We start from the raw sequence: 14,804 nt of genomic DNA on the forward strand, positions 1-14,804 counted from the left end.
GACCTTGTAATCCATCCGCCCTGGCCTCCCAAAGTCCTGGGATTACAGGTGTGAGCCACTGTACCTGGCCACTAACTTCTAGTATAGCTTCAGAAGCAACAGAGTACAGACATGCAGTATATATTCCATTTACTCCTGGTTCACAGGTATTTTTAAAAATCAACATTATTTCCATTCCTCTGGTACAATTAATATGCCTTTTTATTTTTCCACAATTAATTTGAAAATGGTGGTGACAAACAATGACACTTTGTTTATACTCTTTATGTCATGGTTTGTCAGGACTGCCACTCAGAAAGTCCTTGAATGTGGAAATGAAAAACATTCTCACGTTTCAGGTGGGACTCACTAGTATCATTTATGTGTATATGATATACATCATATGTGAATCTATTTTTCATGAAAAATTTGCATAAAATATCATAACTAAACTTTTTAAGAAATTTTAACTCATCAAAATAAGGATAATGAAAATTAAGGTCTCTCTAAGGTAAAATCCACTGTAACATTTGTAACTGCTATTACTGTGATTATGACTATTTTCCATTTAGTTTGCATCAGAAAGGCATTTTTAATACCCTTTTTGACGAAGGATGGATAAGGTTAGTCATAAAACTGCTTGACGTGCTATCGAATGTGAAAGTAACATTCAAGCTAGTCCTTATTAAGATACAATGAGATATATGGCACTAATTGACTTTCTATTTAATTCCAAAAAGGACTTGAGTGGGCAGCCATGATGCCAGTATTTTTATCAGCAACAAATGTTTTCTGAACATGGACACATGCAAAGTCCTACCCTCAGCAAGGAGAATCAACTCTGCCTTCACACCTGCTCTGTTACATTCTGTGAACCCATAACTTACGCAGTAGAAGTTAGCCCTTTATTATTCTCATATGTAGTTGTCACCTTTGCAATCTTTTGTCCTAAACTAAATATAAAATTCATCTAGGGCAAGGTAGATGTGCCTCGAGACCTATCACAGCACTGGCCAGCTGGAATTTGTTTGATGTTTACATAGGGAATTTCTTCCCATGTAGAATATTTTATATATTAAATCTACTTATCAATACGTTCTAAAATCAAAGTCTATCTGCATTCAAGTATTTATGTTTTTTTGTTGGGTGAGGACAGGACAAAGCTTCATTCACTAAGATAGGAAATGAGACAGAGTCAGACTCGGTTAACAATTATTTGGGGAAACGCTATGGCTAGAATAATTTGTCGAGCTTTACTTTATGTGTGTGTAAATGCATAGTTCCATTTTAAATAACCCTAGATGTAGCGAACTTCCATTATAATACTACACTATGGGCTGATTGTTACAGGGCAAAATTTTGGCAGAAGCAACTTTTACTTTCTTATACTCTAAAAGGACATCCTTGTAAGATTCACAGATGATCCTCAGGCATAACATCAGAGAAGGTGCTGATATATTTAGACTTTAATAAGTCCCACGGTTACCTTTAAAGTTTTATAGTTATAGAGCTTTGGTTGACCTCAGAAGCTGAATTCCACCGTGTGCATGCTGGATGCTGACATAAAATGTCCCTGAACAAACAAACAGCATCATATCATTTAGAGACTGAATCGGTGTTAGCGAAGGAAGTGTGCTCTCTGCTGTCAGAGAAGCCATGGTGGTTCCAGTCCTGGGTTTTAGTTTTTTTTTCCCCCTGTTGCTGGTCCCTGTGGCCAGAGGACCAGGCTTCTCCTTTTGTGGGAGGTGCAGGATTGTCCTGCTGTCCTGAGAATTCTCCTCTGCTCTCTGCTGTCCTAGAAGATTCCTAGTGAATCGACATCATGGAAACCTGTTCAGCCTGAATTCCTATGATAGTTCAATTTTGCATTGTCTCTTGATATTTTAGGGTTTTTAAGTTACAGTTTTACAAACTACGAAATATTTATTACATTATTTTCTAAACTATCCAAATATATTTGACCATGGAAGAGCATTTCTATCTCTGTATATCACGGCTTCTTTCCCAGGAGGCTACGAAGTTCCATGAGACCCATGAAATTATCTGCTTACAATTTTTTTATGAATGTTCATTTGTTTTCTGGAGGAGAGCTCTATCTTTTGCTGAATTCCTAGTCCTCAAAGGGTTAAGAATGATTGCTCTATACAATGATAGAAACTTCATTTAAGGAACTGTCTTTTTTTTTTTTTTTTTTTTTTTTGAGATGGAATCTCACTCTGTCACCCAGGCTGGAGTGCAGTGGCACGATCTTGGCTCACTGCAACCTCTGCCTCCCGGTTCAAGCCATTTTCCTGCTTCAGCCTTCCAAATAGCTGGGATTACAGGTGCCTGCCACTATGCCCAGCTGATTTTTGTATTTTCAGTAGAGACAGGGTTTTACCATGTTGGTCAGGCTGGTCTCGAACTCCCGGCCTCAGGTGATCCACCCACCTCGGCCTCCCAAAGTGCTGGGATTACAGGTGTGAGCTACCATGCCCAGCCAAGGAACTCTTAAGATTCTCTTGTGTGGCTTCCAGCTACCATATCCTTGACTGCAGGTCTTCTAGCCTTGGTTTAAAGGGTGGTTTTCTACTTTGTGACTCAGTGGATGACTGCGTCACTGCTTTGCGGGGCAGCCTGCTCTCCTGTTGGAGTGTTTTAACTGTCAAACGATTCTCCCTTCTACAGACAACCAGGAAATAGTCCATGGTGGAAGATTTCCCAAAGATGAACAAGCTGCCCCAGTGAAAAGCCTGCATTCATGTCCTCCAGTGGCGCAAACTCCCCTGCACTAAGTAGCCATCTTATTTTTCTTTCTATTCCACCACCTGAAACATTTAAGTGCTCACTCTAGGACCAGATACAGGTGGAGTCATCGTCTCGGAATATCATGGTGCCCATTTTCTCTCATGTTGGGTCCTCTGCCCCAGTTTGTCCCTGTGGATAGGGTCATGAAATAGCAGAGTGCTGAGTGCCTCCGCCTCACCTTGATGGCCCCTATCTTTCTCATGTGGTGGTACTTGCCATATTGCGGTTGTCATGGAAATCACGGTGAGTAAATTACTTACCAAGGGATGTGCCGTGCTGCATGACAATGCTGGAGTTGAGTGAGGCTGGCAGAGAATACGCCGAGGGGGAAAACGGCCTCTGATAATAACTCATGGGACTCACGGCACCTCCGGAGCTTCCATTCACTGTTATCTGGCTCTGAGGAAAGTGCAAAGCCATCGAGTTAAAGCACATAGTTCCCTGTAAACCTCATTCCATGAGGTGACAATAAAAGACTTCCTATCACATTACAGTCATCAGCTACCAAGCTCTTATTTATTTTGAAAACTGATGTCAGAGGGCACGGTCCATTCTTTCGCCTTCTCTCTCTTCCTTTATTTCTGAAAATCACTCTTTGTGTATCTGAGGGTCCAGGGACTGGTTAGGAAGAATGAAGGCGGCTGACCAGCGGACATGCCACTCTGCCAACAGAGGTGCCAAATGGTATCAGTAGGAGTCAGTACCAGGTAGACGCGGAGGACACCTTTGCTCTGACAGTCGAAACGTCAGTGGTCAGAACACTGCCGTGCTGTTCCATGCAGCACTGACATGATGCCCTTTGCCACGAGACAAGGGATCGGTTCTCAGGCTTAGTCAGGGATATCCTGTAGCGAAGGAACACTTCCAGAGCAAGGCGACTAGCATAAGGAACCTGGTTGTTTGGATTTATATATTGTGAAGCAACCTACTCTAGAAGGATCAGATATCTGGTAAAGGATCAGAAAGACATGCTCCACCACTGGCTGCTCCCTACTTCAGCTCATTTAGCACTTTATGAATCTCTGATTGCTGAATTATTCATCTATTTGACTGTTTCGTATCTGGACATTTTCTATCCGCAATGGTATCTCAAGGTTCCTGTTGAAGATGGTCACATATGTGCTGCTTTAATCGTTTTTATAACATGTAGCCTAGTGCTAATGAAGAGTATATGTTCAATCGATTCTGGTTGAACTGAATCAGCTTAGTTCACAGATACCGAGCTCAGGACTCTTAAGCATTCCTGTCTGCCCACAGCACAGCACTGACCAGTACAGAGCGTACACAATGCATGCAAGGAAGACCAAACATTAGGAAGAGCACTTAGTTAATTTATCCTATAGTCAAATACACACAACACACACAGGCACACAGAAAAAGAACCATAATTTGTGAAACTTTTCTACTTATTTAAAAAATAAACTTCTATTACACAGGCTTGAAACACAGATATAGTATTTCTGCATATTTCTATGATTTCACTTTAAAGCAGATAGGTTTTCAAATGACCTGGAATAAGTCTCATTTCATTATTGTGTAGCCATACCACTTATGTCCCCAAATCGATAAACATTTCATTACAAGCCTTGTGCTTATGGATTAAGTACTTCTCCAGGCTGTTAGAAAAATTACCATCATATCATAACCAGCCATATCCCGAGGACCTGCTTCCTGGAGAGAACTGGATGTTCAAGCGAGTGTGAGGCACAGGCCTCTCCAAATCTTCAGGGGATTTATGTACCTCCGATGAATGATTTGAGGACACTTTCACCTCTTAGCCCAAATTAAGTTTGGTGGATCTTTGTCAGTATCATCGTAATAGTATTACAATATGTTATAATGAATGTTAAAAGCCCAAGAATCCTTCTCATGAGAAACCATCAGGTTAACTAGGTTACTAAACTTAGGAAACTTGCTCTAAATCCTATTTTGATGGTTTCAATAATATTAACTAGGGGTTAAAAAAGTAAACACTGAAAGCAGATTTATTCTTTTATTGTGTTAAAATAATCAGGATTTAATGACTAAAATAATATCATTAGCATTTTAGAAAACACTGTATTGTGACATTGAATTCATTATTAGGAAAAACACGTCATGGATAATCTATTTGCAATTTCAAACTGATAATTGAAATTAATCTCTGTTACAAGTAGCTCTGCTTGTGCACAAGACTGTATATAAGACAGGCTTGTGAAGATTCTTGAAAACAGAAAATTGAACAAGTTAGTGTGTAGATTGATACACTGTCACTCCCTTGTATTTTTAATTAAAGGTCCTGGTGAAGTTTTTAAAAGCTCAGAACCATCTGAAGCACAGGAGGACATGGTAGGAGCCCACACCTGCTGGGCTCCTGGCACCTGGGGTTGGGCTGGCCCCCTGCGGCAGGTGAGGGACTCACTGTGCGGTTAGACCTGGAAAACAAGGCTCCTTCTGTAGCCAGTCTCTGAATGGAACATTTGAATGCAAAGTGTTAGACCCAGCCACTGTGGGAATACTAAATCCCATCACCAAAAAAAGCATCTTTTACTTTCTGTAAATTGCAGTGTCTTAAAAAACATATGGCTTATTATAACATTTCTCTGTGCATAAAATTTTCAGATTTATGAGCTTGACAGAACATAAAAACGATGTATCACAAATAACATTTTGTCTGTGACAGTGTTTATGTGGAACTTCATTATAATATCAATTAAAATATTACTATTTTTTGCTTGAAGCTATGTGCCTTTCAAATTGAAGCCATTACCTAGACGTTATTTGCAATCTTTGCCATAAAATTTTGAAATATTTTAGCCACTCACAAATTATTTATTAGGGATTGCTCATCACATAGATATATTTAAGTAAGCTATGTTTGGAAGAGATGTATATATTGCTATAAATGAAAGACAAATGATTTATATATAAAATTTAAAAATGGCTGGGCACGGTGGCTCCTGCCTGTAATCCCAGCACGTTGGGAGGCTGAGGCGGGTGGATCACGAGGTCAAGAGATTGAGACCACCCTGGCCAACATGAAACCCTGTCTCTACTAAAAATACAAAACTTAGGTGGGCATGGTGGCATGCACCTGTAGTACTAGCTACTTGGGAGGCTGAGGCAGGAGAATTGCCTGAACCTGGGAGGTGGAGGTTGCAGTGAGCCGAGATCGTGCCACTGCACTCCAGCCTGGCACTTGGCCACAGAGCCAGACTCTGTCTCAAAAAAATAAAATAAAAATAAAAATATATTCATAAATTTCTACACTGAAATGGCTCAGGAAAAATAATTTTAAAAAATCATACAGTTAAGTTTCTGTAAGGTAGATTAAGATTAGTGATATCATTCACTCCTGGACAACAGATAAGTTCAAAAGTTGTAGCTATTAGAGATGGAGGAGCAAGAAAAATTAACCTCATGCAGTCAGTAACCATTCATGTGAGAAACAAGGAAATAGAAAAGCATCACACAGGAGACGTTAATGTGAGACTGTGGGAAAAACTACAAACAGGTATTAATACTGGGTTAAAATGTTTTGAAAAATTTTCGACTTTCTCTATGATCATAACATATTGTAATGTATATTTGTGTAAATTTCTGAGATAAGGCAAATCACTATACAACTCATTAGTAACACGAGAAACCGTAAGTAACTATTTTAGAGTAACTGTAATTCTAAAATGAATGAAGGGAATATAAGTGACTTTTTCAGCCTTTAGTAGGCTTACGAGGATGACCGTAGTGATTTCCCTGACAGATGGCACAGAATTGGTTTCAGAATCAACACCTATGCGAATAAAAATGTCAGCCGAAAAATGAGATGGCACAATAAATCAGTCCTTATAAGGAAAAGGTGGAGGCAAAGAAAGGTAGAATAATTACATGAATGGCTGCAGGGGTGGTTAAGGTGGTGCCATCTGTCACAGCAGACCTCTGACCCCAGGTGGGGGAGGGTGTCTCAGAACGGCCAGTGGTGTCAGAGTCACCAATCTGCAGCTCCTCTAGCATGGCTGTGGAGGACTCGCTCTCCGAGCGGGAGGAGTGCTCGGCCAGGGAGGAGTCTGTAGTTAGAGAGCCTGTGTCGTGGCTGTGGATAAGGCTTTCAGGAGCTGGGAGCAGGTGTTTGTATAAGCAGTGGGAAAGGCTCTGGGGTGTATGCAGGCATGAAGACCCCAAACCATCGGGTGGTGGAAGGCTAAGTGATGTTGAGCTGGCAACACTGCCTGGTGAGAAAGCAGCTCGGTTCAAAGGTACTGCGGAAGGAGGGCATGGAGGAGAGGCGTCTGGTGTGGTTTGTCTGTGTGTCTGTGAAGCATTTACCTCCAACACACTGGCAGGTAAGTTCTGATTTCCAAGCTGAGTATGAGGAAAAAATAATCAGAGATAAATTATCCGATTAACAAAAATAGCTCTTTTTGCGATGTGGCAGAGAAGGCAAAGCATGCGTTTTATTTGCAAGCACTTCAAGGAGTGACATTCAGATGGACTAGATGCCAACCACACAGGTGCAGAGAAAGCAGGAAAACAGGAGGAACGTGAATCCAGTCAGTGTGTTTTGGAAACCAGGCCAGTTTTCACACAGCACTGCAATGGAATTTTGGGTAGGGGCTTGAGAGTGTTGGCAGAATGAAACTTTTTCCTCGGGAGTTTTCGTTTTTGCATTTCTGATAATAATATGATATCATACTATTGGGCAGCAGAATTGGTTTGCCCTTCACTAGAAAAATCTTATGGCATAACTGCCTCCCCCTTCCCAAAAGATCCCCAAAATATAAATCTGTCTTATTTTTTTCCTGGTTTATGAATCTAAGTGTCGACGATACTAAACACAACTAAGTGGAAAAGATATTTTATTTCCTTTCCACTTATCAGATCTGTTCTTTGATTTCTCTACCAAATACAGAAAGAACTGGACTTCAGAATATTCCAGCAATGCAATAGAGGTACCATGTGTGAAAATGAAAACCAGCCACTGATAATGGTTAGAATTTACCCTAGTTGGTTAGAACTACGGTTGGCATTAAATCTTAGGTAAAGGAGAAAGAAACTGAAGGAAAAACAAAAGATTTAACAGCTCCAAGGCCATCTATAACCCAACAGGCTAAATATAGCAGAGGAACCCTCTGCAGAAGGCAGAGAAAAGATGGTTGTCTGAACATTTCACAGACACCTGTGATAGCCTTGATGATGTCTGACCACACATGACAAATAGAATGATAAGCACCCAATTCAGCATAAGTGAATAACACTCCAAAGCAAGTTTTCTTACTTGTTTTTTCTACCTTTCAGAATAGATATTTTTTGGAGGGGCTGTTTCAGGGAAGAGATGGCTTTAAGATAGATAGCCAGAAGTATTGGAAGATAGTAGTACAAAAATGGGAAATGAATGAAAGAGCTGTATAAACTTAGAAGTATTGCCTAGCAAAGATTTAAGTAGTACAATCTGGTGTTCTTTGCAGGCCATAATTTTCATAATGGCTGATGTCTTGGGTTGTGGGCCTAAAAAAAAAGTTACGATCATTTTTTTTCCTTAGATTTTTACTTGAATACTTTAAAAAATCCATCAAATAAAAGGTGTTTCTGAATCATAGATCCCTTAGAAATCTGGTAAAAAGCAACCGATCCTTCTTTTAGGGAAATGCACAAGTTCATACTTACATAAAGTTCTGCATAAACTTCAGGGGGACAGAGACACTCTAAAGCAGATCCTTAATCTGATGGGTTAAGAAACCCCAGCCTTGGATAAAAAGACAGATTTTCTTGTCCTAATTTTACTTAATATGATTTTTTTCTTGTTTAAATATAGTCATTTAAAATGTGATGTGTGTGTATATACATATATATATGTATATACACACACATCGTATTTTATATATATATATTTTACTGTTTATGGTTGCTTCAATCTCCAGAAATAACTGACAGAAATCTTAGCTACCCAGAACCTAAAATGTTTTGGTGAGAATGCATTCTTATTATTACCAAGTACTTATAATAACTGCAATCTTATTGGAAGTAAAACTAATATTATAAAATTATCATAATTCTAACTTAATATATTAAAATTCTGCTATAAGTCTGAATGTAATTCAGTATAAAGCAGTCTTTGGATAGCATCAATAAAATTTCCCCTAACAACGCAGTTTTACTAAGGATGTTTCCATGTAATATGAATCTTTCTAATTTTGCTTATACTAAATGAAAACTCTAAGAAATAACACAAATCATACAAAAGGATTTGAGTTATCTGCTCAGGAGACTTTTCCCTTTAAAATTAAAAGAAGCAAAGCACACTGCCATGTGTGTACCTATGCAACAATCTTGCATGTTCATCACATGTACCCCAAAACCTAAAATGCAATAAAAAAAAAAAGAAAAAAAAAATTAAAAGAAAAACATCTAATGACTTTAATCCCTATTGGATTGACTTGTTCATATCCTTTGACTTGAAACATATAAAAGCTGAAGCACATTCTCTCTAAAATCATCCTTGTCACAGGTAATATGATCATTAGTTTGCATAGCACAGTGTCTGGAGATGGCCCTCATCCATTCAATTGTTCTTCCAAATAGAATGTCCACAGAAAACAGAATTATTCCACCTTTTGAGTTTCTTTCACCATCTCCTGACATGCTCCTGATTTTGAGTCTTTCAATGCATGACTGTGTATGTGTGCATGTATGTGTGTGTGTGTTTGTGAGTGTGTGTAAGGCATGAAATGCCTCTTGGCGAGTCACCTTACACATACATTTCTACAGATAAAACAATAATTCAACAGTGTACTGGTCACCTACAAAAAAGCTTTTATAAGACCCCAATCTCCACATGAATGGAATATCCTGTAGACTGAGGGGGAGGGAAAGATCATGTTACACATGTTTCTCCTCAGGAAAAGAAGGAGAGCAGCAGAAAAGATGTGAAAGGGGAAGAAGGCGGTTGTTTCCCAATCTGGACTACCTTGAAAATAGGGAAAACTAGCTTAACCAAGCACATTTTTTTTCTTACTTCATGAGTGGCAAGTATATGACTGCAGAGAAATCATCCTAATTGTTTCTTGTCTCCTTCTTTTCAAGACCATGGAAGGCTAAGGTGTTCGAATAGGGATCAAAGGTCACCAACTTTTTGTGAGTATAACATTTTTTTTTTCTTTCCACAACTGTTGAGCTAGCAGGAAGTGGGTAATGAGAAACACCAGCTAGCAGCTAGCAGCTGCCTGGTCTTCTGCAAAGGACAGGGACAGTGCTTTAACCTTCATATGATTGATGCACCACGAGAGAGCACCTGCTTACTCAAACTAGCACAGAGCTTCTTCGTGCAAATGAATCCAACTCAGAATGCTAAAGAGAGCCTGTGGATGAGAGAGATCACCAAACCAACGCTGGCACTCCCGAGGGAAGAAGCAGCAAGCAGATTCGAGGAGGGTAAGCTTCCGCAGTGGAAAAAGCGTGTCGAGTTGGATGAAGGTACTGCAAACTCAGGTGCCCATCATGGGCGAGGAAAATATCCAGGATGTGCAAATCAAGCCCATGTTGGATGACAGGGAATGATAGGACCAACGGCAGATTGCAGAAGGCATGTTCCCCCTCAAGGCGGGGTTGATTTGCCCATATCCTCTGCCTTGAAGCATACCAAAAGCTAAAGCTTACTGTCTCTAAAACCACCATAGTCATGGGTAACGTGATCTTTAGTTTGCTCATAAACTCAGTGACAGCACACCTATAGTCATAAGCTCCTAAGCCATCAGCTGCTGATTCAGTAGATGCAGAAGCTGGAGGTGAAGGAGGGTAGGTGTGAAGCTGGGATGTGAAGAAGCAGTGCATGGCCAGGCCTAGGGAGAGGTGAGTAAAGTGCTTTTTGGGGTCCAAATTTAAACACTAATTGAGATAAATTCTGTTTCAATGCAATCTTTGAAAGAGAATCAAAATCAATGCAAAAAAGAAAAAACACCCATAATGAACAAAAATGTCAAAAATTTAAATAAAGACCATTCCACATCATAGGAAAAGAGAAAAAAAACTGGGTCTGGAGTTTTTAACGCAAGAAAACTCATCAATAATATTTTCAAAGTCTATATTTTTGCTTATTTCAGTTTTAGTTGAGAGAATGGACATGTTTGACAATTTCCAATTTACTGATGGCAATCTTAAATAATTCTTAATTAATTTAAGGTGAGGTAAACATGTAATAGGGCAAGCATGGTGGATCACACCTGTAATCCCAGCACTGGGAGGCTGAGGCAGGTGGATCACCTGAGCTCAGGAGCTCACGACCAGCCTTGCCAACATAGTGAAACCTTGTCTCTACTAAAAATACAAAAATTAGCGAGGCATGGCGGCGGGTGCCTGTAATCCCAGCTACTTGAGAGGCTGAGGCAGGAGAATTGCTTCACCCTGGGAGGTGGAGGTTGCAGTGAGCCGAGATCCCACCACTGCACTCCAGCCTGGATGACAGAGCAAGACTCTGTTTAAAAAATTGTTTTGCCTTAAATAAAGTATTTAAACTTAAAATAATGTGTGAGTGTTAATAAACCTGCATTTTAATTTTTCAAAAAAAAGATCTAATAACTTAAATATTCTAGGAAAAAACTCATTTACAGTATACAAAATAGGTATTTGGGGGAAAGAACTGGCTTCCACCCCAGGCTTGACATGGCCCTGTGCTCGAGGACCCTGACGTCTCTCTCTTAACATATTTTGTATTGAGTCTCTAGGCCTCATTTCTCAAGAAACATAAGGGATATATATTAAAATGTCAAGCAAAGAAATTTGACAGGCTTTTGTTCTCTTTTTTCCAGCAGCGTTGACAGTAATTGACTTGAAAAGAAAATATCTAGGAAAGGGTGAGAAATGCCAGATATAGGTGATGGGGAGGAAGGCAGCAAATCATATTGCCACGTGTGTACCTATGCTGCAATCCTGCATGTTCTTCACATGTACCCCCAAAACCTAAAATGCAAAAAAAAAAAAACAAAAAAACAACAACAACCTTTACCTCCCATCCCCACATGCTTTTGGGACAATTTGCCCCCGTCTCTCCTGACCTGTCCTGGGGGTATGAGGGGACATGCTGGGCCGCTGTGTCTGTGCCGGGTCACCATTTTGCTGGCCACGGCTGGTTAGGAAGGGGGAAGGACTGGACTCTGCTAGGCCAGTGGGGCCCTGACTCCCTCCTGGGAATTTGAATTACATGACACGGAATGGCCCTTCAGGTAGCTGTGGGGTACCCAAATGCAAGAAGTCAAAGAATGTCATGGAAACCTGTGGGCAACTTGGAGTCATGACAGACCAGAAACAGAGAGAGAGAGACATAGGGAACTCTATGCAGTCCCTGCAATTGGGAAGGACGGGGAGCAGCTGCGTGGTCGCTGCCCGTTTTCCTAAGGCCTGGCTGTACCGCCTGCATTGCAATGATGTGAGATTGTCTGACGGCCTCATAATAAAAAGTATTTTGACCATATGCTCCCCACCAAAGACCTGGGTGACAAATGATGTAAAATTGTCACACAGATCGGGCACACCGATGGCATGTGGCATCTGAATCAGGGGAGTAGGTATTTCTCCGGTACTCTGTGGTATTCAGATGGGGAATACGGTTTTGCCTCTGGGAAAGTGTTGTATTTTAAGAATAATGCCAAAATATGGGATTGGGATTTGAGAATCCTCTTGTGTGAGAACGTAGAGGCAGCAGAGGCTACTGGCTGAGCTGTGGGTCTCCAGTCAGACAGACGTGGGCAAGCTGTTTCATTTCCTTGGCCCTAGTTCCTTCATGTATAAAATCTAGACATGGATAAAACCCATCTCTTAAAGCCTATAAAAATTAAGTGGGGCAATGTAAAGTACTTAGCACAGAGCCTGGCGTGCTGTAGCGGCTCTCAAAAAAGGACAAGCATGTTTTAAAAAATTAAAACGCTGGCAGGGAACAGGAGCGCTCTGCACAAAGCCAGCAGCAGCGTAGGGAGGAGAAAAATCACATGAACACTGTCAGACAGAGGCGGAGGAACGTTTCCTCTCCTTTGCTCTGTGGATAACCGTGCAGAAGTTAAGGAAGGCACATCACGACCCGGCATTAAAAATGCTTTCTAATAATTAGGTCTCAGAAATGGCCGAGCACTGGATTGCTGCCTCCGAATGTGGCCGAGCTCTTCATTAAGTGAATTCGGAAGAGGCTGGATGCCCATCTATTGGGAGATGTTGAAGAGGAGGTTTTATTTCTAAACTCATGTTGGGCTCCCAAGTATTCTCTAATGTTCAATCATGTAAATACACACATATGCATGCGTGTGCACAGACATCAGATGGAGAAATTGCCAAAGATCTGATCAACTAATGGCATTACGACCCTACAGAAAGGAAGCCATGCAAATAGACATCAACGATCGGGGCTGGTCTTGATAGGAATGTTCCAGAAAGTGTGTTCTGTAGTTCTGCACCTTTTACCGCCCACTGCTGACATGTCTGCATTACTCTGTCCTCCTTAGCATCTACACACGGATCCCATGGAGCCAAAGAAATGAGTTTCCTCTCCTTCTACACGACAGGCAGGCAAATTCCCCTTTGAGTCCCCAACATATGTGCAGTGGCAGCTGTGAGGGTGAGGCCTCTGCAAATGATTGATTATGTCGTTTCATAATGGACAGGACAAGCTTATCTTCCTGAAGCAAAGAACACAGCACAGATGCCATAGAAACTGTCCGGGGTCCAGCTTTTTGCTGTCTTTCCAAAGGGTCTGGCTGATACCTTCACTTATTTGACACTGAGAACAATGTGACATTTTTAGCAACAGGATATCTGGTCACACAGTGACTGAAGAATAACATGCCTCCTTTCTGGTCTGTTTGCAGGAGGTCAATTAAAGCACGTGCCGCTTAGAAAACACTGTGAAAAACTGTCAACTATGAAGAGAATTTCTAGCAGTGACCTGTAGTTTTCTTGTTAAACAAATGGTCAGACTTTAATAATAACAAAACTATGTAAGTGAAACTTCTGGAACATTGAAATGTACTTTTCTCATCTTGCTGTACTTTTATTGCTCAGGCCTGCTAGTTCCTGGGAGCCTAATTCTTTATAATGGAGCACATATTTGGCTGATTCACAGTGTATAGCTTACAGCACTCGGCACTCGCTAAGACTTACCAGAATGTGGAGTGCAAATGTTTAAAACGGAAAGGTCACCATTGTGAAAGATCATTACACGGAAAATGAGACTTAAAAATGAAGCATGTCACACTAGCCAATATGTAGAAACAAGCCAAATGTCCACTGATGGATAAATAAAGAAAATGTGGTGCATACACGCAATGGAATACTACTCATCCTTAAAAAAGATGGGAATCCTGCCATACGCTGTCACATGGAGCAACCTGGAGGACATTATACCAAGTGAAATAAGCCAGTCTCAGAAGGACAAATGTCTGAGCAGGGAAGAGAGTGGTGGTTGCCAGGGGCTGGGGGAAGGCGGAAGTGAGTTGTTATTCAGTGGGCATAAAGTTTTAGTTGGCATAAAGCAAGATGAATACTTTTTGTTTTTTAGAAATAGAAGAAAAGAAAGAGAGAAAGAAAAGAAAGAAGGAAAGAAAGAAAGAAAAAGAAAGAAAGGAAGGAAGGAGGGAAGGGAGGGAGGACGGGAGGGAGGGAGGGAGAGAGAGAAAGAGAAAGAAGATGAATAAATTCTAGAGATCCGCTGCACAGCACAGTGCTGATAGTTCACAGTACTGCACTGTACTTACAAATTTGTGGAGAAGGCCGATCTTGGGTTAAATGTTCTTACCAAAATTTTAGACAGAGGATAAAAACTGCAGCAGTTTCATGCTACCTTTTTTACAAAGCCTGATAAAAGAAGACACACCATCTTGGAACAAACTGAAAGTCTGTTGAAATAAACTTTTATCTACCAGTAAAAAAAAAAAAAAAAAAAAAAAATTATATATATATATATATATATATATATATATATATATATATATTCAACCAGTATTGTTGAAAATATTATATTTCTTTTTCCAATCACATGCATAATTTGGAAAAATATCATTTAAACATGATGACAGCTGCTATAC

At 40.4% G+C, this 14,804-nt stretch overlaps 1 protein-coding gene across 9 annotated transcripts in view; it reads right to left on the reverse strand.

The window, feature by feature from the left end:
* SORBS2 (sorbin and SH3 domain containing 2) overlaps positions 1 to 14,804 on the reverse strand; it is a 234,529-nt gene that overhangs the window by 85,865 nt on the left and 133,860 nt on the right. For 7 of the 9 annotated variants that reach the window (XM_074396726.1, XM_074396728.1, XM_074396727.1 and 4 more), the window contains one exon: positions 3,027 to 3,165. In XM_074396726.1, coding sequence (XP_074252827.1) covers positions 3,027 to 3,165 — 139 coding nt within the window. Of the gene's footprint in view, positions 1 to 3,026; positions 3,166 to 7,068; positions 7,105 to 14,804 lie in introns of all 9 variants that reach the window. The other 2 variants (XM_074396724.1, XM_074396725.1) reach the window with 1 other exon arrangement.

The sequence above is a fragment of the Saimiri boliviensis genome, chromosome 3 (assembly GCF_048565385.1).
Source record: "Saimiri boliviensis isolate mSaiBol1 chromosome 3, mSaiBol1.pri, whole genome shotgun sequence".
Classification (NCBI taxonomy): domain Eukaryota; kingdom Metazoa; phylum Chordata; class Mammalia; order Primates; family Cebidae; genus Saimiri; species Saimiri boliviensis.